This window comes from Cololabis saira, chromosome 22 (assembly GCF_033807715.1).
Source record: "Cololabis saira isolate AMF1-May2022 chromosome 22, fColSai1.1, whole genome shotgun sequence".
Classification (NCBI taxonomy): Eukaryota; Metazoa; Chordata; class Actinopteri; order Beloniformes; family Belonidae; genus Cololabis; species Cololabis saira.
Genome location: NC_084608.1, coordinates 33,316,816 through 33,342,261, shown reverse-complemented (window position 1 = coordinate 33,342,261; position 25,446 = coordinate 33,316,816). Strand labels below are relative to the sequence as shown.

The window sequence follows — 25,446 nt, the reverse complement described above, 5'->3', positions numbered from 1 at the left end:
ATTAGCCCCCCTTCTACTCTCAGTGTACAACGAGTCCCTTGATCATGGCTCATTGCCTCCCTCTTTAATGCAGGCGTCCATTGCCCTCCTTTTGAAGAAGGACAAGGACCCTGAATCATGTACTTCCTACAGGCCCTTGTCTTTACTGAATGTGGATGTAAAAATTCTAGCCAAAGCACTAGCGATTCGTCTCGATAAGATCCTTCCTAGTATCATATCTGAGGAGCAGAATGGTTTCATCAAGGGACGGCAGCTCTTTTATAATGTTCGTACACTTCTAAACGTGATTTTCTCTAAAGATTCTTCTCCACTTCCTGAAGTTGTTATCGCAATTGATGCTGAGAAAGCGTTTGATCGTGTCGAATGAAACTATGGTTTATATCTTGGATTAGGCTTCTTTACACTTCCCCTCAGGCCAGCATTCACACCAATGACAACTACTCCACTTATTTTACATTATCACGTGGCACGAGACAGGGCTGCCCTCTCTCCCCTTTGCTTTTTGCTCTATCCGTCGAACCACTTTCAATTGCTTTAAGAACTCTTCCTCTATTTCGCGGAGTCTCTAGGTCCAATGTGGAACTCAAATTGTCACTTTATGCAGACGACCTCCTTTTATATGTATCTGACCCTTTAACCAGCATTGCATCAATATTATCTCTGTTGAAAAATTATGGATCCTTCTCCGGCTATAAAGTCAATCTTCACAAGTGTGAATGCTTCCTCATAAACACTTCTGCTCTACTACTCAAACAATCTGATATTCCCTTTAAACTCAGCCCGTCTGCAGGGGCACGGTGGCGCAGCAGGTAGTGCAGCCGTCTCACAGCAAGAAGGTCCTGGGTTCGATTCCCGCCGGGGACGCTGTGGGCGCGGAAGTGCGTGTAAGTTCCCCCATGACTTCGGAGCCCACACCCTGGGTGGGGTTGGAGAAAGGGCCTTTCTGTGTGGAGTTTGTATGTTCTCCCCGTGTTCCCTTGGGTAGCAATGTGAGCTACCCTCACAAAAACATGCACACAGTCCTGGGCTATACATGCTCTGGCCAACCGGGGCGCCAGATGGGGTGGGGAGGATCTGGCCGGAATAACGTGATCCTTCCACGCGCTACGTCCGGTCAGAGAATCCTCACCCTGTCTGGTGAAAAGAAGCGGTCCGTCAGATTGGAGGCTCAGTCTCTCTCTTCATCCTCTCTAACGGCCCTACTCTCCTCCTCTTTACCATTGAATCCCTCTAAGTTTACAAATAGCCCTGTGGTGCTTTCCTCCCTTAAGATTTGGTCACAGTTTAGGCACCACTTTAAATTTGCTTCTCCATATTCCTATACACCGGTTACTAAGAATCATTTGTTCCCTCCGTCATTAATAGACACCATTTTTATGATTTGGTACAGCCGGGGCATTAAGCACTTCAGGGATCTATATAAGGATGGTATCTTTTCCACATTTTCAGATCTGAGGTCAAAGTTCAATTTGCCTGCCTCCCATTTGTTTCGTTACTTCCAGATTCGACACTGTGCCTCTGCTCTGTTTCCATGCTTCCCTTCCCTTCCTGCTAACCAACCGTGGGATGATCTTCTAACAATGAAACTTAGTCAAAAGTCTCTTATATCCAGGGCTGCACATAAGTGGGCCGCCAGAGCGCATGCGCCGTCAAAATCCACAGTGCGCTGCCAATCTTGTGCTGCGAAGCGCTTTTGCGTACTGGGGCTCATATTATTGGTTGTGGCCAGACCAGAATACTAATATTAAAACATCTATTGGGAGAGCTTTTCCCCAGAACTGCCACTCAAAGTTGGTACTGGGCTGGCCAATCACAGCGCGTCCGTTGCTGCGGTGGGTTGCGCAGGAAGAGAGGTAAGGATCAGTTTTACTGAACAAACCCCGACACGTCTCGTCAAAATGTCCAAGAAGCAAGCGCCATTAAGTAATTATTTTGGCGTTCCACCACCACCAACTACAAAGAGACGCCAAACTGAACCACTACCCGTGGATAGAAACAGAAAACGTGTGTTCGCCGAGAAGTGGCTGCATGATGCACGCGGCGACGCGCACCGTACGTTCGCGCTCCCGCGTATCCTACCCCGTAAGCTCTGCGTTGGTGCAACGCGGAACCATAAATCAGCCAGGGTCCGTCACTGCGTTCAGCAGTTACCTGCGCCAGCAAGACGCTGCTCTCTGATTATGGCTCACAGTTTATGAAAACCCCAAATCAAAAATAAATTAGAGAATATTTTATGAAATCAATAAACAATTCCATCATCAAAATTATAACAAATAAAGGTTTAACATATCTTGCTTTGCATGTAATAAGACTAGGTAATATATTAGTTTCACCTTTTAAGTTGAATTATTGAAATAGATTAACTTTTACACCACATTCTGTCAAGGTTGACATTCCCCCAGCCTCCAGTTTGCCTTCAGTTTCTGTCTTGCCCCGCCTGTGTCCCATCTGCCCTGATTGTGTCTGCACCTGTGTCTCGTCATGTCTCGTTATCCCCTCAGTATATCTTGTCTTGTCATTCCTTTGTGCTCGGTCGGTCCGTACTGTGTCTTCCTCCATGTCTCCTCGTACCCTTTTTATGATCCTGGTTTTTTGTTCATCCTGCTCTGCAGCGCTTTGTTTTGCCTTTTTGTGGATTAAATCCTTTTTGTTTTGAGAACTCCTGTCTCCAGCCTACCTCTGTCTCCTGCACTTGGGTCCTAAAACAACCTAACCATGACAGAACGGACCGACCAGGTGGACCCAGCGGGAGAGTACCTCACCATGTGGGACTTCCTTTGCCGTGAAGCGGCTAAAAACGTGCGTGAGTGTTGGGACCCCTTTTGGGGAACACGCCTGGCTCTGGGTGGACCCAGGAGCCTGCAGATGCAACGGCGACGGCGTCAGCGCCAGCGCCAGCCCCAGCCTGTTCCGGCTCCAGCTCCTGCACCTGTCCCTGTTCCTGTGGTGGTCCCAGACGCACCTCCCCATGTTCCTGTGGTGGTCTCGGATGCACCTCCCCACGTTCCTGTGGTGGTCCCGGACGCATCAGCCCCTCCTCCGGTGATGGTTTCGGACCCCCCTCAGCCGGCTCCGAGGACTCGTGTCCCCCCCCAGCCGGCTCCGAGGACTCGTGTCCCCCCCCAGCCGGCTCCGAGGACTCGTGTCCCCCCCCAGCCGGCTCCGAGGACTCGTGTCCCCCCCCAGCCAGCTCCGAGGACCCGTGTCCCCCCCCAGCCCGCCCTGGATGTGGACTCTGGGGACATCTGGGATCTGTCCCTTGAGGGGGGGCCGGCGCTCCTCGAGGGGGGGCCAGCGCCCCTCGAGGGGGGGCCAGCGCCACGGACCCGGGTACCCCCGCAGCCGGCGCCCAGGACCCGGGTACCCCCGCAGCCGGCGCCTCGGACCCGGGTACCCCCGCAGCCGGCGCCTCGGACCCGGGCTCCCCCGCAGCCAGCGCCTCGGACCCGGGCACCCCCGCAGCCATGTCACGTTCTTGAGCCATGTCCCGTTCCTGAGCCATGTCCCGTTCCTGAGCCATGTCCCGTTCCTGAGCCGTGTCCCGTTCCTGAGCCGTGTCCTGTTCCTGAGGCGGCCCTGCAGCCCTCTGTTCCTGAGGCGGCCCCGCAGCCCTCTGTTCCTGAGGCGGCCCCGCAGCCCTCTGTTCCTGAGGCGGCCCCGCAGCCCTCTGTTCCTGAGGCGGCCCCGCAGCCCTCTGTTCCTGAGGCGGTCCCGCAGCCCTCTGTTCCTGAGGCGGTCCCGCAGCCCTCTGTTCCTGAGGCGGTCCCGCAGCCCTCTGTTCCTGAGGCGGTCCCGCAGCCCTCTGTTCCTGAGACGGTCCCGCAGCCCTCTGTTCCTGAGGCGGTCCCGCAGCCCTCTGTTCCTGAGGCGGTCCCGCAGCCCTCTGTTCCTGAGGCGGTCCCGCAGCCCTCTGTTCCTGAGGCGGTCCCGCAGCCCCGTCAGGTTCCCGAGTCCCGTCAGGTTCCCGAGTCCCGTCAGGTTCCCGAGTCCCGCCAGGAATCCCTGTCACGCCCCCCGCCAAGACCGCCAAGCCCCACGCCGAGACCGCCAAGCCCCACGCCGAGACCGCCAAGCCCCACGCCAAGACCGCCAAGCCCCACGCTGAGCCCCACGCCAAGACCGCCAAGCCCCACGCCGAGACCCGCGCCAAGCCCCACGCCGAGACCCACGTCAAGACCCAGGCCTAGGCCTCGTGGGCGGCCCCCGGAGCGTTCTCGCCGGTCTGGTCGGCCTCGTGGACGTCCCCCCGAGCGTTCTCGCCGGTCTGCCCGGCTTCGTGGGCGACCCCCGGAGCTGTCTCGCAGGTCTGCACAGTCCCCAGGATGGCCCCCGGAACGTTGGCCGTGTGTTGGCCTGGGCCCTCCTCCAGGCCCCCTCCGCCCGCCCTGGGTGGTAGGCCGAATGGGACATCTGGGATCTGTCCCTTGAGGGGGGGGGTTCTGTCAAGGTTGACATTCCCCCAGCCTCCAGTTTGCCTTCAGTTTCAGTCTTGCCCCGCCTGTGTCCCATCTGCCCTGATTGTGTCTGCACCTGTGTCTCGTCATGTCTCGTTATCCCCTCAGTATATCTTGTCTTGTCATTCCTTTGTGCTCGGTCGGTCCGTACTGTGTCTTCCTCCATGTCTCCTCGTACCCTTTTTATGATCCTGGTTTTTTGTTCATCCTGCTCTGCAGCGCTTTGTTTTGCCTTTTTGTGGATTAAATCCTTTTTGTTTTGAGAACTCCTGTCTCCAGCCTACCTCTGTCTCCTGCACTTGGGTCCTAAAACAACCTAACCATGACACATTCTAGTTGAATTATTGAAATAAATTAACTTTTACACCATATTCTAGTTGAATTATTGAAATAAATTAACTTTTACACCATTTTCTAGTTGAATTATTGAAATAAATTAACTTTTACACCATATTCTAGTTGAATTATTGAAATAAATTAACTTTGTAAAGGACCATATTGAGTCATTCATCTTTATAAGTATATATAACTTATTCCTGCATCCCTCTTTTATCGATCCGGCGAGACGGGTCACCGCGTTTTTGGAGGCCCAAGTCACATATCCAGGGGCTCCTCTGAGCACCAGACCAAAATAATTATGTGCAGCCCTGCTTATATCTAGGATATATGCACTGTGTATGACATTTGATGGTCATTCTGTAGATAAAGCCCGGGAGCGTTGGGCCTTGACTTCACAGGGGAGCTGTGGGATAAAGCTATCCGCAGCATACGATCTAGCACGCCTTGCGCTAGACTAGAACTTATTCAATTCAAGGTGCTGCATAGAACCCACCTATCAAAATCTCGATTATCTGAATTATATCCGAATGTTGCAGACTTATGCGACAGATGCCAGGTCTCTCCCTGCAATTTAAGTCACATGTTTTTCTCCTGTCCTAGGTTACAGAAATTTTGGAGTGACTATTCTGTGATCATGTCTGAAGTTCTGGTGAAAAATGTTGTTATGGCCCCTCTCATAGCAATATTCGGACTTTCGGTTGACTCCTCACATATCAGCCCCGTACAGTCAGAAGTATCGGCTTTTACATCTCTTTTAGATAGACGTCGTATCCTACTTTCATGGAAATCCCCCAAGTCTCCGTCTATTGCTCTTTGGCTTAGTGATGTTATGTTTTTTCTAAAATCTGAAAAGGTGAGATATTCAGTAAAAGGCAACTCAGCTAAATTTGTTCGTAAAAGGCAATCTTTCGTAGATTACTTTAACTCGTTGAAGACTCTACCCTCCCCCTTACCTTAATTTTCTTTTCATTTCCTTCATTTCTTTATTTGTTTTGATTATTGTTATTTATGTTGCCTTTAATTTTTTATTTATCATTTCCATTTAATGGGATATTAGTGATGGGCATTTGCATTTACCACTGCATTTGTTTTTGTATGCTGCATTTGCTCATCCATTACTCTCCTCCATTGTTCATTTGTTGCTCATCTGTTTATTTTTTATTTAACTCTACAGAGACTCTGTTCTTAGTTAGGTTCTGTGTGTTTAAAAAAAAAAAAGGGGGCAATGTATAATGCATAATTCGTATCTTTGTTTATATGTGTCCATGTTATCATTGTATGTTATTTTTTTTTCTAAAAAGATCAATAAAAATAAATAAATAAATAAATCCACTGTTTTGTGTGTTAACTGCAATTTTAGGAATATAACCAATACTCAATTACAATCAGGGAACATTAGATATTTAGGCATAAACATCTCCCCTAGGCTGTCAGAGTTAATAAAATTGAATTATGTTCAGCTTATAAAGAAAATAGAAGATGATCTTTCCAGATGGAGCTCTCTCCCCATTTCACTCCTGGGAAGAATTGCCACCATTAAAATGATGGTTTTACCAAAAGTAAATTATTTTTTCTCAATGATACCATTCAAACCCCTTCCTGGTTTAAATCATTGGACTCATATGTATCAACATTTCTGTGGAAAAATAAAACTCCACATATTAGTTTAAAGACATTGCAAAAATCCAAAGAATATGGAGGTTTAGAGTTACCTAATTTTCAGTATTACTTCATAGCCAATAAATTACAGTATATCGTAAAATGGTCAAAAGATCATCCTTTAGATAGTCAATGGCTGGACTCAGAGCAAGTGTTTTGCAACGAACTAGAAATCTCAGAGTTACCATTTATTAGTCAAAGCATCAAACATCATCAATGTTTCAAAAGCATTAATATTAGCACAACTTTATCAGCTTGGTGGGAATTTCTTAAAGGAGACCTATTATGGCATTTAATCTATATTTTAAACAGGCCTTGAATGTCTTAAAAACAATCTAAAGCTTGTTTTTTCTACATAAATCAGAAATCCAGCCTGTGGGCCCTGTCACTAGTTTTACCGCTTGTAACCCCTTTTTCTGTGCTCCATTCTAAGGGAAGGGGGGGGGGGGGTATGATAATGAGGCTCTGTGCTGATTGGCTCCCTGAATGACGTGTAGCAGGGGAGGAGAATAAACCTCGCTCCGCCAGAGCAGCCCGAGCCTGTAAATAAATACAACACTGAATTTTCACAAATGGCAACTTTATTGTTAAAAAAATAAAATATGAGTTGTATATAAGTAACATTTATGCACTATTTCAGCCGGATCTGCCCGGCGGATGCTGAACGCTGGCCTCGCAACCCCACGCCGGGCACCCAGCATGGCTCCGCGGCGCATCGCCCGTTACCGGTGATCAAACCGACAGATTTTGCTGAAAATCTCGAAGGGTGAAGATTCATACACACATAAGCCCCTTTCACACAGCCAGTTCGAGGCGGGAACGTTGCGCCTTTAAGCCGCCTCGCTGTTCTGTGTGAAAGTCACGGAGGCGGAATGGGGGGGCCAAGTGGCCCCACCAATAAGCCGGCAGCGGAGGTAGTCACAGAGCCGAAACGGGGTCTGTGTGAATGACACAGCCGGCATGCCGGCATGCCACTAGACGCTGACGCTGTCGTCACGCCTCTGATTGCGGAACGCCGGCATGCTGTGTGAATTTACAGACGGGAGCGGCGTTATGCCGGCGTTGTATGGTTCTGTGTGAACCAACAAAGGCGGCGTATTGGCAGGACTTCTTTACACCAATATTGCGGAATCTCTGTGTGAAAGGGGCTATAGGCGAAGGGGCAGGGGGTCCGGGTCGTGGGGGGCATTGTCCCGCGTGGCCCGGCACTCCCCGCCTCACGGTTTTAACAGCAATGTAGACACTGCACATTCAACACTTAATAAATACATTTGACAAGGACACGTAGCTCGGGAGGGGGGGGGTCAGTGTCAAATCGATACTTGGCCTTCCCTCTCCCTGTTTTTATGGCATTAATCACATGCACTCAACACCAGGGTTAGGAGGGGGTCCCACATCACACGCGTTCCCTCGCCGGCCTGGAATAGGTGGATCGTGATGCCCGGGCCTGGCGGGGCTCGCCGTGCAGCCTGGGGTGCCTTCTGGCGGTGCTGGACCCCCCGGGGAGGGGGAAACGGTGCGTGACTGTGTGTCTGTGTCGGTGAGAATGCGGTGTGGAAGGGTCCTGCCATGGAGGATTTGAGCCTCCATTGGCAGGACAACAAAACTTAATAATTTATCAATATTATATTATACAAAGATGGTTATTATTATGGGCATGCCAAGTAGTGGCATGACCATATTGCAATCGTCCAGAATGGCCCAAATGGCAATGTTGCTAGCATTTTGCTAACAAGCTAAAGTCGCAAAAGTCCCACTGCGCACCAGCGGGTGTACAGCATGACCCCGCTCTGATGTGGAAAAGAAAAATCCCCTAAAAGTAAAACACGGCCCGAAAAACCTGAAAAATTAAGGCGATATATTAGTATACAGAAAAGGTTTCCCTTTTCTTATTATTATTCTTATTCTTATTCCGCGGCCCGAACCGCAACGTGCACCCATGCATGGCATACATCGTTGGATGCGTCTGCATCGTGCCTCGATGGGCATTACTTTTCTCAGTAATAGGGGTTACCGTGGCAACGATAGTTGGCAAAAAGCAAAAAAAAAGGCGAAATTTCGCACGCTTATTGCTCAGCCAAACTTTATCGTAGAGACATCGTTCAAACTTTCAAACACTCGGCCCGATTGTCACTAAAGGACCGTACAACTTCATCATGCTAGTTATTACGGTTTTTGCGATATTTCACTTTCAATTAAAAAAAAAATCAATTTTATTTTGGACGCTTGTTGCTAGGCAACGGTTTATCGTACATACATCATTACAACATTGACAAACCCGGGACATGTTGTACTGCAACATATTTTAGTCTCATCATGCTAGCTATTACGGTTTTTGAGATATTCCACTTTGCTCATTTTGATGCTAACGGAACTTTGGATGCTTGTTGCGCGGCAACGCGATATCGTAGAGACTTTGATTCAACGTTAAAAGACTCGGGTTGCTGTGGACTACAACATACTGAGGTCTCATTACGCTGTCGTTTACAACTTTTGAGATATTAAAGCCAAATTGTCCCATTCTATCCTATGGAGCTTGTTACCATGGCAACAAAAACCTATGCATTTGTATGGGGGACCATGTGAATAAACCATCTGTTAATGCTGCCTGGACCGCAATGTGCACCCATGCATGGCATACATCGTTAGATGCGACTCCATCGTGCCTCGATGGATATTACTTTTTTCAGTCAAAAGCGTTACTGTGGAAAGGCTAGATGCCAAAACGCAAAAAAATAGGCGAAAATTCCGACGCTTATTGCTCGGCCGAACTTTATCGTAGAGACATCGTTTAAACTTCAAACACTTGGCCCGATTGGCACTAACGGACCTTACAATCTCCTTACAATCTCATAATGCCAATTAGTACAGTTTTTGCGATATTTACCTTTGGTTTTTTTTTAAATTTCCATTTGACTTTGGACGCTTGTTGCTAGGCAACAGATTACCGTAGAGACATCATACAAATGTCCCCAGACTCGGCACGCTGTGGACTTTAACATAGTCAAATTTCATGAAGCTGCGATTTAAGGAAATTTTATGTCAAAATCCAGGCCAAATGGCCCCATTCATTTGAATGGGGTTTTTTACCACGGTGAAAAAAAAACCTATCCGTTAACGTAGCCTGAACCGGAACGTGCACCCATGCATGGCATACATCGTTAGATGCGTCTCCATCGTGCCTCGATGGGCATTACTTTTCTCAGTCAAAAGCATTACCGTGACGACGCTAGATGCCAAAAAGCGCGCCCCATTAATAACTATTGGGAGCACAGGAATGAATGAAATACAAGCGTAAAAACACCTCAAACTGACATAGAACCACCCCAAACACAACCACTACAGCCCCAAACCAAAGCAGCAAGAGGGGTCAAATGGGCAGTAGGGCATGCCCATATCAAAATTTCCCGAAATTTTCTAGTTATTATTATTATTATTATTATTATTATTATTACTATTATGATTATGTATAGGGGGCCCGCCCGCCGCCTCAGCCGCCGCCGGGGGGGGCCTCGCAGGCGGTTGGTTGCCTCCCTCCTACTTCTCCCCTCTGTGGGGTTGCTGGTGGCCTGGGTTCCGGGTTCTTCCTTGTCGGCCTCTGGTCTCGCGGGTGACGGGGTTGCCCCCTCCCTCCCCCACTATAGATACACTTCAGGTGGAGCTTTGTTTGGTTTATCACACACACACACACACACACACACACACACACACACACACACACACACACACACACACACACACACACACACACATACACACACACACACACACACACACACACGCATGATCATATACATACACGCATACACACACTTAGACATACACACTGGCTTGTTCACCTGCATGCTTGCTCTGTAGTTTTTGGGGTTAGGTAGCGGTAGCTTAGCTCAGACTGCGATCAGATCTCAAGATTTGGGTTGATTGCTGTTTGTGTTTTGGTCGGCTCCGTGCCGGTTTCGTGTTTTGTTTGTGTTTTTTTTTGTTGCAGATTTCCAGTGCTTGACGTGTGTCTCCGTGTGTTCCTGCTTCCTGGATTGGCAGTGGATGTCGTCCCTCCCCCCCATCCCCCATATGTACATATGTATCCCATATGTATGCGTATATATATGTATATATATTAAATATAGTAATAATGCACATATATATGCCAGCTCGGGGAGGTCTACAGGATCGAAGCAGTCTAGAGTCAAGTCAGAGCCTGAGGAAGTCGCTAAAGCTGAAGAAACGCCCACAGCGGCTACCGGGTCGTCCTGGTTGATTTCTACTCTCATCCTGATATTTTACTGCTAAGGAAGCTGATAAAGTCGTCACTACTGAGAGCTGCAGGAAGCTCGGCTCAACAGAGTTGTGTCTCTTTGTCAGCCTGGCTACAGCGCTGAAGAGAAAACGTGGGTTATTTTTATTATCCTCTATCCACCATGAGTAATGAGCTGTTCTAGCTGTGTGAAGGGCTTTTTTATAGACTAGACTTTTTCCTTGCACGATAGGAGTCTACAGACTTACAAGAGAACCACTTCCTTTCCATTTTACACACTCTTTGTTTCAGCATTTCAGCATTTTCAGTGACATTAACCTTAATAACATCACTTAGTAAACAATACCAAAACATTATTGCTGGTCAAGGACTTCTTAACATTTCAACTTCCGGGCTGTTTAACTATGAACTTATTTATTCAAATATGTTTTCTGAAACATTTATTTCAATACCGTTACAGAAGTCATCAGCTGTTTCTTCTTCATTCAGGTTGGAGGGCTGCTGGTTGTCAGAGATCAGCTGTTCTTCTCTGGTCTCAGCTCTGAAGTCCAACCCCTCCCACCTGAAACATCTGGACCTGAGCTGGAACCAGCTGCAGGATTCAGGAGTGAAACATCTGTGTGGTTTCCTGGAGAGTCCAGACTGCAGACTGGAGACTCTGAGGTCAGACATGTTTTAGTTGTGTGTTCAGATGAATCTGATGTGAAAGTTGTGTTGACACTAACCTGCAGACATCAGGCTGATCTCCTGCTGATCCACACTGACCATCAGGCTGATCTCCTGCTGATCCACACTGACCATCTGACTGCTCTGGTTTCTTCTTCTCTGGTGTCTTTGTGCAGCTTGCAGTGCTGCGGTCTGTCAGGGATCAGCTGTTCTTCTCTGGTCTCAGCTCTGAAGTCCAACCCCTCCCATCTGAAACATCTGGACCTGAGATTCAACTACAAGCTGCAGGCTGCAGATGTGGAGCAGCTGTCTGGTCTGGTGCAGAGTCCAGACTACCAGCTGCAGACTCTCAGGTCGGTTCTGACTGGAGCTTTTGGAGTTTTCTTGGAGGTTTTGGTCTCCTCAAACAGAGAAGACTCCGTCAGTCCAGGTGAAGGTGTTTCAGGTGTTGATCGTCTGAACCTCCTGCTGCTTCTTCATCATTCACTCACATTTCATGTGAAACCTGCTGTGATCCATGTGTGTTCTGTTAGAACCACACACACCTCACCGTCACACATGTGTGTTCTGTTAGAACCACACACACCTCACCGTCACACATGTGTGTTCTGTTAGAACCACACACACCTCACCGTCACACACGTGTGTTCTGTTAGAACCACACACACCTCACCGTCACACATGTGTGTTCCTGCTGTCAGGAAGCAGCTCCAGGTCCAGACAGAACCTGACAGAACCAGACAGAACTGAGTTACATATTCATCTCTAAATCCTGTATGAAAGCTCATCTCTGACGGAGACAGACCCCCCTGAAGACACAGACCACACGCGTCCTGAAGGAAGACGGGTTTCTGCTGACGGCTAACAAACTAACATGTTGTTCAGGTTTCAGGGACTGGGCTGGAATGACGGCTGACCAGGAGTAAAGAACCCTCATCTAAATAATTATTGATCCAAATAGGAATCAGAGGGGATCGGGAGAGGGAGATGGGGACCATGCAGGGACGGGCCACCGGTCCAGAGACCAGGACGGTCTGTAGTTCGGTTAGTGTGAGGCAGAAGACAGATCCAGGAACAGCGGGCCAGGGTCAGAACCCAAGACAGACAGATAAGCTCAGATAGACGTAGCGATCAGGGCTGGACCTGAAACAGGTCCAAGGACACAGATCCGGTCCAGCATAGCAGTCCCAGGAGAACTGCTGGAGACCGGTATCTGCAGGGAGACCACAAACCCAATCTGGTGAGAGTGAGAGCTGCAGACGGTTTAAATAGAAGAGGAAGAGGTGAGGATGATGAGGGTGATCAGCTGACAGGAAACTCTTCATCTCCCTCCAGAAGGTTCTTCATGGACCGCTGTAGTCGCTGTGAGGTTTGGGTTTGTCGGTACCGCCGTATCTCTTTACAGCAGACGTTCTCCCCCGGGCTCTGCACTGTTGCACATTCACTGCACGTGCACCGTCCCACATGTGAACATATTGTAAAGTAAAAGTGTTGCTTGAGTCAACAATGGAAGCGTCCAACAGCTCTCTCAGTCAGCAGCTCCCCGGTTCAGAACTCATGAGTGACATTCAGAAGCTTCCTGCAGCCGTTGTTGTCCTGGTTCTGGAGGAACGGAGACAAACGCTTGCTGATAAACTCGTCTCCACGCCAGAACCAGCACCATGCAGGTTTTCCCATCAGCCTTTAACACGTGTGGCGTCTGTGGAGGGAGGAGCAGCAGAGGCTGCAGAGAGCAGCAGGAGGAAAGAAGCAACAGGAAGTAACATTAGTCTGTCAATCAACACCACTCTGATCATCCCAACCTTTATTCCATGAAAATAGATGTTATCTGTAATAAGTAGATACAGTTGTGATCCAGTGAAAGGACCAGCAGCTCTTCCTGCTGCTGCTCCCTCAGACAGTCCACACCAGATCCTGGAGCAGAAGATGTTCAGCATCGTTATGTCAGATATCACATCTCACAATCAACAAGACCAAACTGCTGCTTTCCTTCATGAAGATGCTCCAAACACTGTAAAATAAAACACATCTGTGACTCCGCCGAGCTAAAAGTAAGACGTATAATCAGCTGAGAGAGTAAAATGTAATTTGTCATTTTGAACAACAAAATACTTTGTTTACTTTCAGGAATATTGTTGAATAGTGTTTAATACTCTTATTACTATCAGTGGGATGATGCAGGTCCTGTATGGAGTTCTCCAGAACCTCTTCTCCTCCTACAATCGCTTCTGTTTGATTGTGATAAGTCTGTCATTTGTGTTTCATCCATTATTAACAGAAATATGATGAAATAATTATAATAATTCTGATAAAAATACCAAAACATTGATGAATGTTGAATTTGATGGCAGCAACAGAACCAGTAAAAGTCCAGTCCTGCATTCCCAAGTCCATACAGGGTCTCCATGATCCCCCGATAGTAATCAGAGTACTCACCACTACTCTAGAATACTTTGTTACCACATTCCTGAAAGTAAACGTAGTACTTTGTTGACTGTCGTTAAAAATGATAATCTGATCAAAGAGACGATCCGGTATCTCCGTCCTGCGTTTAATGTGGAAGCTTCAAGAATCCTGACAGACGTGTTTCTGAACTGTGGAGTTTCCGAGTGAACATGAGGGAAGATCCAGGAAACGCCAGGCAGAAAGAACCGGGCCAGGATTTGGACCAGGAACCTTGTGACTGTGAAGCTCCAGTGTTGCCCACCACACCCCCCTGAACGGAGGAGGAGAAAACACTCATCTAGATGTTTATCTGTGTTTTATTCTTTCTCCAGGTGGGAGCGCTGCAGTTTGTCAGAGATCAGATGTGATGATCTGGTCTCAGTTCTGGAGTCCAACCCGTCTGATCTGGAACATCTGGACCTGAGTAAGAAGAAGCTGCAGGACTCAGATGTGAAGCAGCTGTGTGTTTTCCTGGAGAGTCCAGACTGCAGACTGGAGACTCTGAGGTTTGTTCTTTGACTGAAGTTGTAACAGTTGTGAGTTCTGCAGCCACAAACACCTGAGCTGCTCTGAACCATCCTGGTCTCTGGACTCATCTGCTCCTGACATCATTAGAAACAAGCTGAAGTGTCTGCAGGCTGCTTTCCTCTCCGTTGAGCACAAGTGTGCAGTACAGAGTGGTGAACGATGTTCCCTCAACAAAGACGTCTTCATTCCATCCCAACATGAACTGAACCTGTGCAGCAGAATGTTTGTTTGTGCAGAGATCGTGCAGCATCGTTTACAAACATCTTCATCTTCATCTGTCCAACATGTTTCATCTGATCCAAACACTGAGATTCTAACGTTTGTACCGACTGAGATATTCTAATGGCCCTTTTCCACTGGTATCTACTCAGCTTGCTTCTACCCGCCACGCCCCCGTCTTGCGCTTTTCCACTACGGGCCGAGGCGGGTGGAGCCGTGCCAAGCAGATACCCAGAACATGAACATATCCTGGTGGTTCAGCTCACATCTTTTATTCTTCATTCAGGTTGGAGGGATGCAGGATGTCAGAGATCAGCTGTTCTTCTCTGGTCTCAGCTCTGAAGTCCAACCCCTCCCACCTGAAACATCTGAAACATCTGGACCTGAGCTTCAACATCCTGCAAGATTCAGGAGTGAAACATCTGTGTGGTTTCCTGGAGAGTCCAGACTGCAGACTGGAGACTCTGAGGTCAGACATGTTTTAGTTGTGTGTTCAGATGAATCTGATGTGAAAGTTGTGTTGACACTAACATGCAGACATCAGGCTGATCTCCTGCTGATCCACACTGACCATCTGACTGCTCTGGTTGTCTTTCATCATATTTCTCTGGATGTCTCACTATGGGATGCCCCGCTGCATTAACCTCATTACACCAATGCTGATTGGCTGGTGAAACGTGTCCGTCCCCCACAGGACCAGCTACCTTAGATGTCCCATGTGGACGACACCACGTCATTCAACCTCCTCTTCTCACTCGGAGCTCATCTGGCGTCCTGGGCTTGTTAGCTGAACTGTCCCCAGACAGATCTCACTAGCTTCTGTCTCCGGGCCCTAGCCAGCTTTGGATGTGTTTATCTGCTGCGTCGGTCCCACCAGCTGGAATGTTGTGCTTTCCTCCCCCTCCCCGGCTCGGTTGGCACCGTCACGACGCCTCACCACGGCTGCTCCAGTACCGAGTGTTAGCACAGCAGCTCCTTTCTCCCACCTGGTGGAGGAGCCAGAGGTTAGCGTGGGCTGGGGCTCCCAGCTCCACCCCCGCCCCGCAGGAGGAAGACGTCCTGGAACTGGACTATGGGGACGATGAAGAAGACACCTGGGACCTCCTCATGTCAGAGGATGAAGACGAGGACGAGCTCTTCATCACTCCGGCTCGGGCTGCACAGCCCGCAGCCTCCGTGTCCTCTGGGGATGGAGATGTGAGCAGCACACCAGCTTCTCTCCCCAGCTGGGACATGCTGTCCCCTGTCCCCTGTCGTAGCCGAGACCCCCACATCCCGCTACAGAGGGAACTAGCTGCCCTCGGCCCAGACCCCCACATCCCGCTACGGCCTCATCCCTCCACTGCCAGGCCATGGAGAGCTGGGGCTGCTCTGCACGCCTCCCATGGAGCCACTGGTTGCAGCTTCCAGGCAGCCGGCTGTCAGCGGTGTCCTCCAGGAGCCCTGGCCGTGTCCTCCAGGAGCCCCGGCCTGCTGTCCAAGTGTGACCGTCTTCAATCGGCCCCGACTGGAACGCCGTACGAGGCGGCTGCGCTTTCGGCCAGAGCGCTCAATGTCCTCCCAATGTCCTCTCAATGTCCCCTCAATGTCCTCTCAATGTCCTCTCAATGTCCTCTCCCTGCTCACAGCGTCACTGGCGAGTCCTGTCCTCTCTGACCCACGGGGTCTGTCCTGTCCAGGAAGGTGGACACTACGGACGCAGCCTGACAGGTCGGGGCAGAATTCACCAGATCTGTGAGGGACCTGCAGTTGGACCTGCTGCAGGGACAGGGACGGTCTTTCACCCAGTGCAGCCGTCATGTGCTCAGCTTTTTCGGGGGATTTGTGCCTCAGGTGGTGTTTCATGTTCTCCCCTGGACCTCGTGGTTTTGCTGCCCCGTGATGACGTGGTGTCGTCCACACGGGATATAATAATAATAATGCATTTAACTTGTAACGCACTTTCCATTCAGTGAATCTCAAAGTGCTACACTTCTAAGGTGGGTGGTGCTACCTGCGGCGGACGGACACGTTTCACCAGCCAATCAGGATTGTTGTAATGAGATTAATGCAGCGGGGCTTCCCATAGTGAGACATCTCACTCATATTACTCAGAGAACCGGGGTTCTGGAAATAAACTAAAGTTTCTTCTTCTCTGGTGTCTTTGTTCAGGTTGGAGTTTTGCAGGATATCAGGGATCAGCTGTTCTTCTCTGGTCTCAGCTCTGAAGTCCAACCCCTCCCATCTGAAACATCTGGACCTGAGTCTGAACAAGCTGCAGGCTGCAGATGTGCAGCAGGTGTCTGATCTGGTGAAGAGTCCACACTACCAGCTGCAGACTCTCAGGTCAGTGGAGGTTGGAGTCGGTCCTGCTGTTTCCAGCAGTTTTCTACTAAAACCAGTGTCTATCAAAGATCCAGTGTTTCCAGTGAAGCTGCAGCTTCTCAGCGGCTGCTTTCCCCAGTAAAGCTGTGAGAGGAGGATGATGACAGGCTGCAGGATCAGAGGATCCAGATGTGTGTTGTAGACCAGTGTTGTGCTGGTGTTCACGTGTCCACAAATAAAGGAGTATTCCAGCTGACGGCCTTCCAGGATGTTCAGACACACAGCTGCTCCACTGCAGCTCTGAACTGTGAAGGAACCCAGAATGGAAAATCCACCAATAACCTCGTCCATGTGACCGTTTCACACGGAACACAAACAGGAACAAACAAGAATGGAATTAAGTTTAGGAACCAATAATATAATATTATAATAATAATGACTTGGATTTATATAGCGCCCTTCAAGGCACCCAGAGCGCTTTACAGAGATCATTATTCATTCATACACATCCTCTCTGGTGGTGGTAAGCTACATTTTGTAACCACAGCTGCCCTGGGGCAGACTGACGGAAGCGTGGCTGCCATGTCGCGCCAAACGGCCCCTCCGACCACCACCAACATGCATACACATTCACACGGGACAAGGTGGGTAAGGTGTCTTGCCCAAGGACACTACGACAGCAAACTGGGACAGAGCGGGATTCGAACCGCCGACGTTCTGATCATTGGACGACCCACTCTACCACCTCAGCTACTGCTGCCCCGGCAGTAGCTGAGGTCTAGTCGGTCTCTAGTATATTGGTCTAGTATAAGAAATCAAGTATTTTAAAATCTAATAACTGCAGTGATAATATAATGATAATATAATGATATATAAACAGGACTGTATTGTTCATAAAAATTAAATGTTTGTGCAGTTATTTCATCATAAATAGGTTCAGTTGATGGAATAGTCGTCGTATTGGTTCATCCAGGTTACGAACTCTGCAGAACTCTCCTTGTTTATGTGCATAAATATGTAAACTTATCATTTCATGTGAGTCTCTGAACAAGGGAAGTCAAGACAAAACTGAAACACGAGGACACGGGGTTTCAAAATAAAAAAGGAACCTAAACCCCAAAACTGGGACATGAACTCCAAACCGGGACAGAACTGAGGGGAGAACATCAACATTAAATGGACCTGACTTCCTCCAATAAATGTCCTTAACGTCAAACTGTCCAAAAGCTCCGTGACTGAGAAGAATCCAGGCTTTCATCCATCAGCCGTCCTGGACCAATAAGTGTTTCATTACCAGCTGAGATCTCTGTGGTCCAGCAGCCTCGTAGAGCTTCAGAAAAGTAGAACAGTCTTCCTGGTCCAGTTCTGGGTTCTCTGCTAGTTCTTCTCTCATCCAGACGTTTGGGGTTGAATGGTGCCCACAGTTCCCAGATTGACAGAGAGACTTGACTGAATGTTCCAAGTATTGACTGATCTTGTTCAGGAGGAGATTCAGTCATTCTTGATCAGATCTCTGGAGGAAGGTGTTGAACTCCAGGCTGGTTTCCAGCATCCTCAACCATGGCAGCTAAAGCGTTGGCTCTGGATTGAACATGAGCTTCAGGAAGAAACCCAGGTTCCTCATCAGGAAGGACGGGTTTGATACCAGACCCAGAAGCAGCTTCAGCATCAGACAGAGCAGCCAGTTCAGTGTGAGCAGAGGTGCATGCTGGGACGCTGCACGCACCTCTGCCTCACTCATCATTATTTACCTGCTCACATTCATTAGAGCCACCATGGTTTTACATGTCAGTTTCCATAAACTCTCATATTTTTACAGTCTTGTTGTGATTTGAGGTATAACTTTAAAATTATTTCCAGATGTCATGAGTTTAGTGTCAAATAAAACAACAGTCTCATCTGTTTTTATCTGCAGAACATGGGGCCAAACAGACGACGGTGGACCAGGTGGACTCTTCTCAGAGGAGACGTCCTCCTATAATCTCAACACCATCAAAGGTTGGTGAAGCTTGTGGCTCCACCAACCTCCACCTCTCCCCTCATCAAACACCCTGGTCTGCTCCCACCGCACCTTCCTGCTCTCAGACTAACATTCCTTCTGTCCCTGCTCCTAAATCAGCTGAAACAGCAGTGAAGAGACACAACAGCGTGAAGAAGAAGACTCCAACCTGGGAGAAGGATGTGAGCCTTTTATCAGAATGAAGGCGATCCCAGCGAGCAACGCTCCGCCTTCCTCTGGTCCTCTAAAACTCTCCACCACAGGTTCCTGTGAGAGGAAGGAAAAGTCCTGCAGCAGCTCCCGTTCAAGCAGCTTTCCCTCGCCCACTCATGAACCTTCTGCAGAAAGCAGAGCCCTAAAAAGATGTGGAAGTTTCCTTGCCGGGAACCTGAGCAGCAGCTTTGAGGAGTTCACACCTGCCTGCACTGATGAGTCTGCTGGTGAAAGCTACTGGTTCCAGTGCTCCCGTCCAGGTCAGTACCAGTGCAGAGAGACGGCTCTGGTGTTTCACATGAAGGACGGAGGCCAGGTTCTGTACAGGATCCTTCCTTGGAGCAGGAGCCAGCTGAGCCCACATCACAAGAAGCCTGCAGGACCCCTGTTTGACATCAGGTGTGTGAAGGAGGGGTCCATGTGTCAGCTTCACCTCCCTCACTGTGAGATCCGCTCCACAGGGGGATGTCGCTTCTTGTCGGTCGCTCACGTAAACGATGACGGCATCGAGTTCATCAGGCCTCAGAAGATAACAGAAACTCATGTTGTCATCAACGTCACAGGGTTTTCTTGTTACGGTAACGTCATAGATGAAGCCTCTCCCTCTGTTCCGATCCGAGCGTTGGTTCTGCCGTTCTACAAGCCTCCACAGGGTCCAGACACTGAACACATCATCAACGTGTTGCTGCTCCCACATAATGTTTCTGTCAAGGATGTTGTGCGCTCCAGGAAGGAACTAGACAGAGATGAGACGTACGTACGAACCCCCCCTCACTGTAAACTGCAGCCCCAGCAGGTTTACTCTCTGACCACCAGTCCTGGAGGAGACTCCGTTGAAGTCCAGCCTACAGAGGCTGAATTTTTTTAAGACTCCTACAACAACTACTTAGAAACGTTCCAGCTGATTTATGAAATGAAGATGAAACACATCAGACTGAGTTTGAAGGACAGCAGCTCCAACGGTGTCTGGGAAAGACGGGTTTGTGTTTCTTCCTCTGAGGTAAAAGCGTCTCCTGGATCAGCCCGTCTGAACCTCCCGCCACCAGAGCTGCTCTTGAAAATACGCATCGGTTTCATTCAGGGGATATCAAAACCTAACCTCCACAGTCTGCTGGACCGACTTCTGGAGAGAGGTGTGATCAGTGATTCTGAAAAGCAGTCGGCAAAGGAGGAGCAAAACACAGAAGAAAGTGCACGGTTTGTTATTGATACGGTGAGGAGAAAAGGTCAAAAGGCCAGTTCAGAGATGGTTGAGATTCTCAGTGACCTCGACCCGTTCCTCTGTGAACATCTGGCCTTGATCTGAAGAGGAACTGACCACTCAATCTGGGCATGTGTAGAAATGATGTGTGGATTTAAAAGTAGTGAGTTTTTAAATCCCAATATTTAGTGCTACTGACCAGATCCAGCAGGGGAACAAAAACATTCCCTCTTCTTCTGCTGCAATGTTTCCACAAGTTGGAAGTTTGATTGCTGGCGTTTGGTGGGAGGAGCCGGAAATGTAGTGACACTTTGTTCCACGTTGCTGTCGTCACCAGTGGGCGACACATGAACTTTCTTGTCACATGCTGCCCCCGCTGGTCAGAGCTGGAATTCCTACATGGAGGGGCTTTAAAAGTATCGCCATTTTTATGACTGTTATGTTTTGGTATAACTATGTACATTTATCTTCCATATTCATATAAATGGACTTCAGATATGAAAACATTGTAAGTGTAGGATTTAAACAGGACACAATATCAAAAAAGTTGATTTCTGTATTTCAGAATGTATATTAGGCGTCTTAGGTGTCACAGCTCAACTAGAAGAAAAGATCCCCAAAACTCTTGAGATTAGCGCTGAGGTTTTAAAACCCTGAACTCTGTGAGATCCATCCAGATCCTTCTGTATCTTCAAACTTCATTTTATGCTGCGTTTGTTGTGTTTCAGAACTTTGTAGCATAAAGTTTTTATCACTGAACTCAAATAAGGTTTATCCCATGGAGAAGGGGGTGGAGTCAAGTGTCTGACTCCGCCCCCTAAACCCAGCTGTAAAGTTTGGTTGAAAAGATCGCTGTTGCTCTGAAACTATGTGATCAATAGAAACAATAGTTCAGTACAATTTCAGGAAACTCTCAACGATCATAATATGCCTCCTTTAATCATTTTATTTTAACCTTTGAGAAAAACATTATGACTTTAATCTTCTGCATTTTTAGTAATAAATACTGTAGTTACTGGTGTTTTTTCACATTTATGGTCTTTATTTTTACATTTAGTGACACAAAAAAAGGAGAAACCAAAATACATTTTTATCTTGATGTTACATTTATAAAGAAAACACACAAACACTCTTCTTTGTTTCTCAAGAATCTAAATAAATTCAGACTCAGAGTCTCTAACTGATCAATCGCTGTTTCTTTTTCATTAAAGGATTTGAACCTGGATATTTTTACTGCAAGTGAAACTTGATGTAAGGCTTCTGGTTTACATGCTGGTGGAGATAATTGTACAACGGTGAGAAACCAGTGAATGTATGACATAGTAGGTACCAGGAAACTGCAGCACAGAGACGATCTCCACTGGAATCATTTAAATCCAGCACCACGACCACACAGGACCACCAGAGACCTGCACTACTTTAGTTTACTGATAAACATTTTAAAATGCTCCTTGTTTTACAGGAACGTGAGTAAATATGTAGCTAACTTGTTGTGGAACCAACTATTAATAGTTCTGGATGATATTTGGACCACCGGGGGGAATATCTGGGCTAAACTGAGAGCAGGAAGTTAACAAGAATGAAAACATGACAGAAACTCCAACACAGGGAATTTGATGCATCATTTCCACGTAAACGGGTCAGGATGAACATCTGGATCTGATGCAGGAGGACAGAACAACTGACAGCACGGTGATTTCAACAGAACTCCATCACAGGTTGGAGACCAAACACAGCGTTGCTATGGTAACCAGTTCTATCTGATGTTGCAGATGTGTCTCCACATCTGTGCAGTTTTCTTTCTGAAGTTTTTCTTTCTCTAAATGGATCAGTTCTGTTACAGATGCTGCAGATGTTGAAAACGTAAACCAGAAACCAATAAGATTCAGATTCAGATTCCTTTTATTTCTCATTTCTGTGGTCGATACGTTACACAAGAGAAGGAAACATCGTTCTCCACCAGAAGGTGCAGCGCAAAGAATAAAAAAAAATGTAAATAAAATATAAGTATAAAAATAATTCTAGCATATTTTTCAACTACTCCAGATGGGTGTGAAGGTGTGAACTACTACATGAACTACTACATGAACTACTACATGAACTACTACATGAACTACTACATGAACTACTACATGAACTACTACATGAACTACTACATGAACTAGTACATGAACTACTACATGAACTAGTACATGAACTAGTACATGAATACTACATGAACTACTACATGAACTACTACATGAACTACTGCATGAACTACTACATGAACTACTACATGAACTACTACATGAACTACTACATGAATACTACATGAACTACTACATGAATACTACATGAACTACTACATGAACTACTGCATGAACTACTACATGAATACTACATGAACTACTACATGAACTACTGCATGAACTACTACATGAATACTACATGAACTACTACATGAACTACTGCATGAACTACTACATGAACTACTACATGAACTACTACATGAACTACTACATGAACTAGTACATGAACTACTACATGAACTAGTACATGAACTACTGCATGAACTACTACATGAACTACTACATGAACTACTACATGAACTACTACATGAACTACTACATGAACTACTACATGAACTACTGCATGAACTAGTACATGAACTACATGAACTACTACATGAACTACTACATGAACTACTACATGAATACTACATGAACTACTACATGAACTACTACATGAACTACTGCATGAACTACTACATGAACTACTGCATGAACTACTACATGAACTACTACATGAACTACTACATGAACTACTACATGAACTACTACATGAACTACTACATGAACTACTACATGAACTACTACATGAATACTACATGAACTACTACATGAATACTACATGAACTACTACATGAACTACTGCATGAACTACTACATGAATACTACATGAACTACTACATGAACTACTGCATGAACTACTACATGAATACTACATGAACTACTACATGAACTACTGCATGAACTACTACATGAACTACTACATGAACTACTACATGAACTACTACATGAACTAGTACATGAACTACTGCATGAACTACTACATGAACTACTACATGAACTACTACATGAACTAGTACATGAACTACTGCATGAACTACTACATGAACTACTACATGAACTACTACATGAACTACTACATGAACTACTGCATGAACTACTACATGAACTACTACATGAACTACTACATGAACTACTACATGAACTAGTACATGAACTACTGCATGAACTACTACATGAACTACTACATGAACTACTACATGAACTACTACATGAACTAGTACATGAACTACTACATGAATACTACATGAACTACTACATGAATACTACATGAACTAGTACATGAACTACTACATGAACTACTACATGAACTACTACATGAACTACTACATGAACTAGTACATGAACTACTACATGAACTAGTACATGAACTACTGCATGAACTACTACATGAACTACTACATGAACTACTACATGAACTACTACATGAACTACTACATGAACTACTACATGAACTACTGCATGAACTAGTACATGAACTACATGAACTACTACATGAACTACTACATGAACTACTACATGAATACTACATGAACTACTACATGAATACTACATGAACTACTACATGAACTACTGCATGAACTACTACATGAATACTACATGAACTACTACATGAACTACTGCATGAACTACTACATGAACTACTACATGAACTACTGCATGAACTACTACATGAACTACTACATGAACTACTACATGAACTACTACATGAACTACTACATGAACTACTACATGAACTACTACATGAACTACTACATGAACTACTACATGAACTACTACATGAACTACTACATGAACTACTACATGAACTACTACATGAACTACTACATGAACTACTGCATGAACTACTACATGAACTACTACATGAACTACTACATGAACTACTGCATGAACTACTACATGAACTACTACATGACCTACTACATGAACTACTACATGAACTACTACATGAACTACATGAACTACATGAACTACTACATGAACTACTACATGAACTACTACATGAACTACTACATGAACTACTACATGAACTACTACATGAACTACATGAACTACATGAACTACTACATGAACTACTACATGAACTACTGCATGAACTACTACATGAACTACTGCATGAACTACTACATGAACTACTACATGAACTACTACATGAACTACTACATGAACTACTACATGAACTACATGAACTACTACATGAACTACTACATGAACTACTACATGTACTACTACATGAACTACTGCATGAACTACTACATGAACTACTACATGAACTACATGAACTACTACATGAACTACATGAACTACTACATGAACTACTACATGAACTACTACATGAACTACTACATGAACTACTACATGAACTACTACATGAACTACTACATGAACTACTACATGAACTACTACATGGATACTACATGAACTACTGCATGAACTACTACATGAACTACTACATGAACTACTACATGAACTACTACATGAACTACTACATGAACTACTGCATGAACTACTGCATGAACTACTACATGAACTACTACATGAACTACTACATGAACTACTGCATGAACTACTGCATGAACTACTACATGAACTACTGCATGAACTACTACATGAACTAGTACATGAACTACTGCATGAACTACTACATGAACTACTACATGAACTACTACATGAACTACTACATGAACTACTACATGAACTACTGCATGAACTACTGCATGAACTACTACATGAACTACTACATGAACTACTGCATGAATACTACATGAACTAGTACATGAATACTATATGAACTACTACATGAACTACTACATGAATACTACATGAACTACTACATGAACTACTACATGAACTACTACATGAACTACTGCATGAACTACTGCATGAACTACTGCATGAATACTACATGAACTACTACATGAACTACTACATGAACTACTACATGGACTACTACATGAACTACGACATGAACTACTACATGAATACTACATGGACTACTACATGAACTACTACATGAACTACTACATGAACTACATGAACTCCTGCTGTTTCCAGAG

At 46.3% G+C, this 25,446-nt stretch overlaps 1 protein-coding gene and 1 pseudogene across 1 annotated transcript in view; both read left to right on the top strand.

Annotated features, from left to right (window-relative positions):
* LOC133423116 (NACHT, LRR and PYD domains-containing protein 14-like) overlaps positions 1 to 19,071 on the top strand; it is a 43,851-nt gene extending 24,780 nt beyond the window's left edge. The window contains exons 9-15 of the mRNA XM_061713251.1: positions 11,197 to 11,370; positions 11,550 to 11,726; positions 14,151 to 14,324; positions 14,852 to 15,034; positions 16,717 to 16,890; positions 18,785 to 18,867; positions 18,989 to 19,071. Coding sequence (XP_061569235.1) covers positions 11,197 to 11,370; positions 11,550 to 11,726; positions 14,151 to 14,324; positions 14,852 to 15,034; positions 16,717 to 16,890; positions 18,785 to 18,867; positions 18,989 to 19,071 — 1,048 coding nt within the window. The remainder of the gene's footprint in view (positions 1 to 11,196; positions 11,371 to 11,549; positions 11,727 to 14,150; positions 14,325 to 14,851; positions 15,035 to 16,716; positions 16,891 to 18,784; positions 18,868 to 18,988) is intronic.
* LOC133423137 (caspase recruitment domain-containing protein 8-like) lies at positions 19,068 to 20,387 on the top strand (annotated as a pseudogene).
* Positions 20,388 to 25,446: the final 5,059 nt, after the last annotated feature.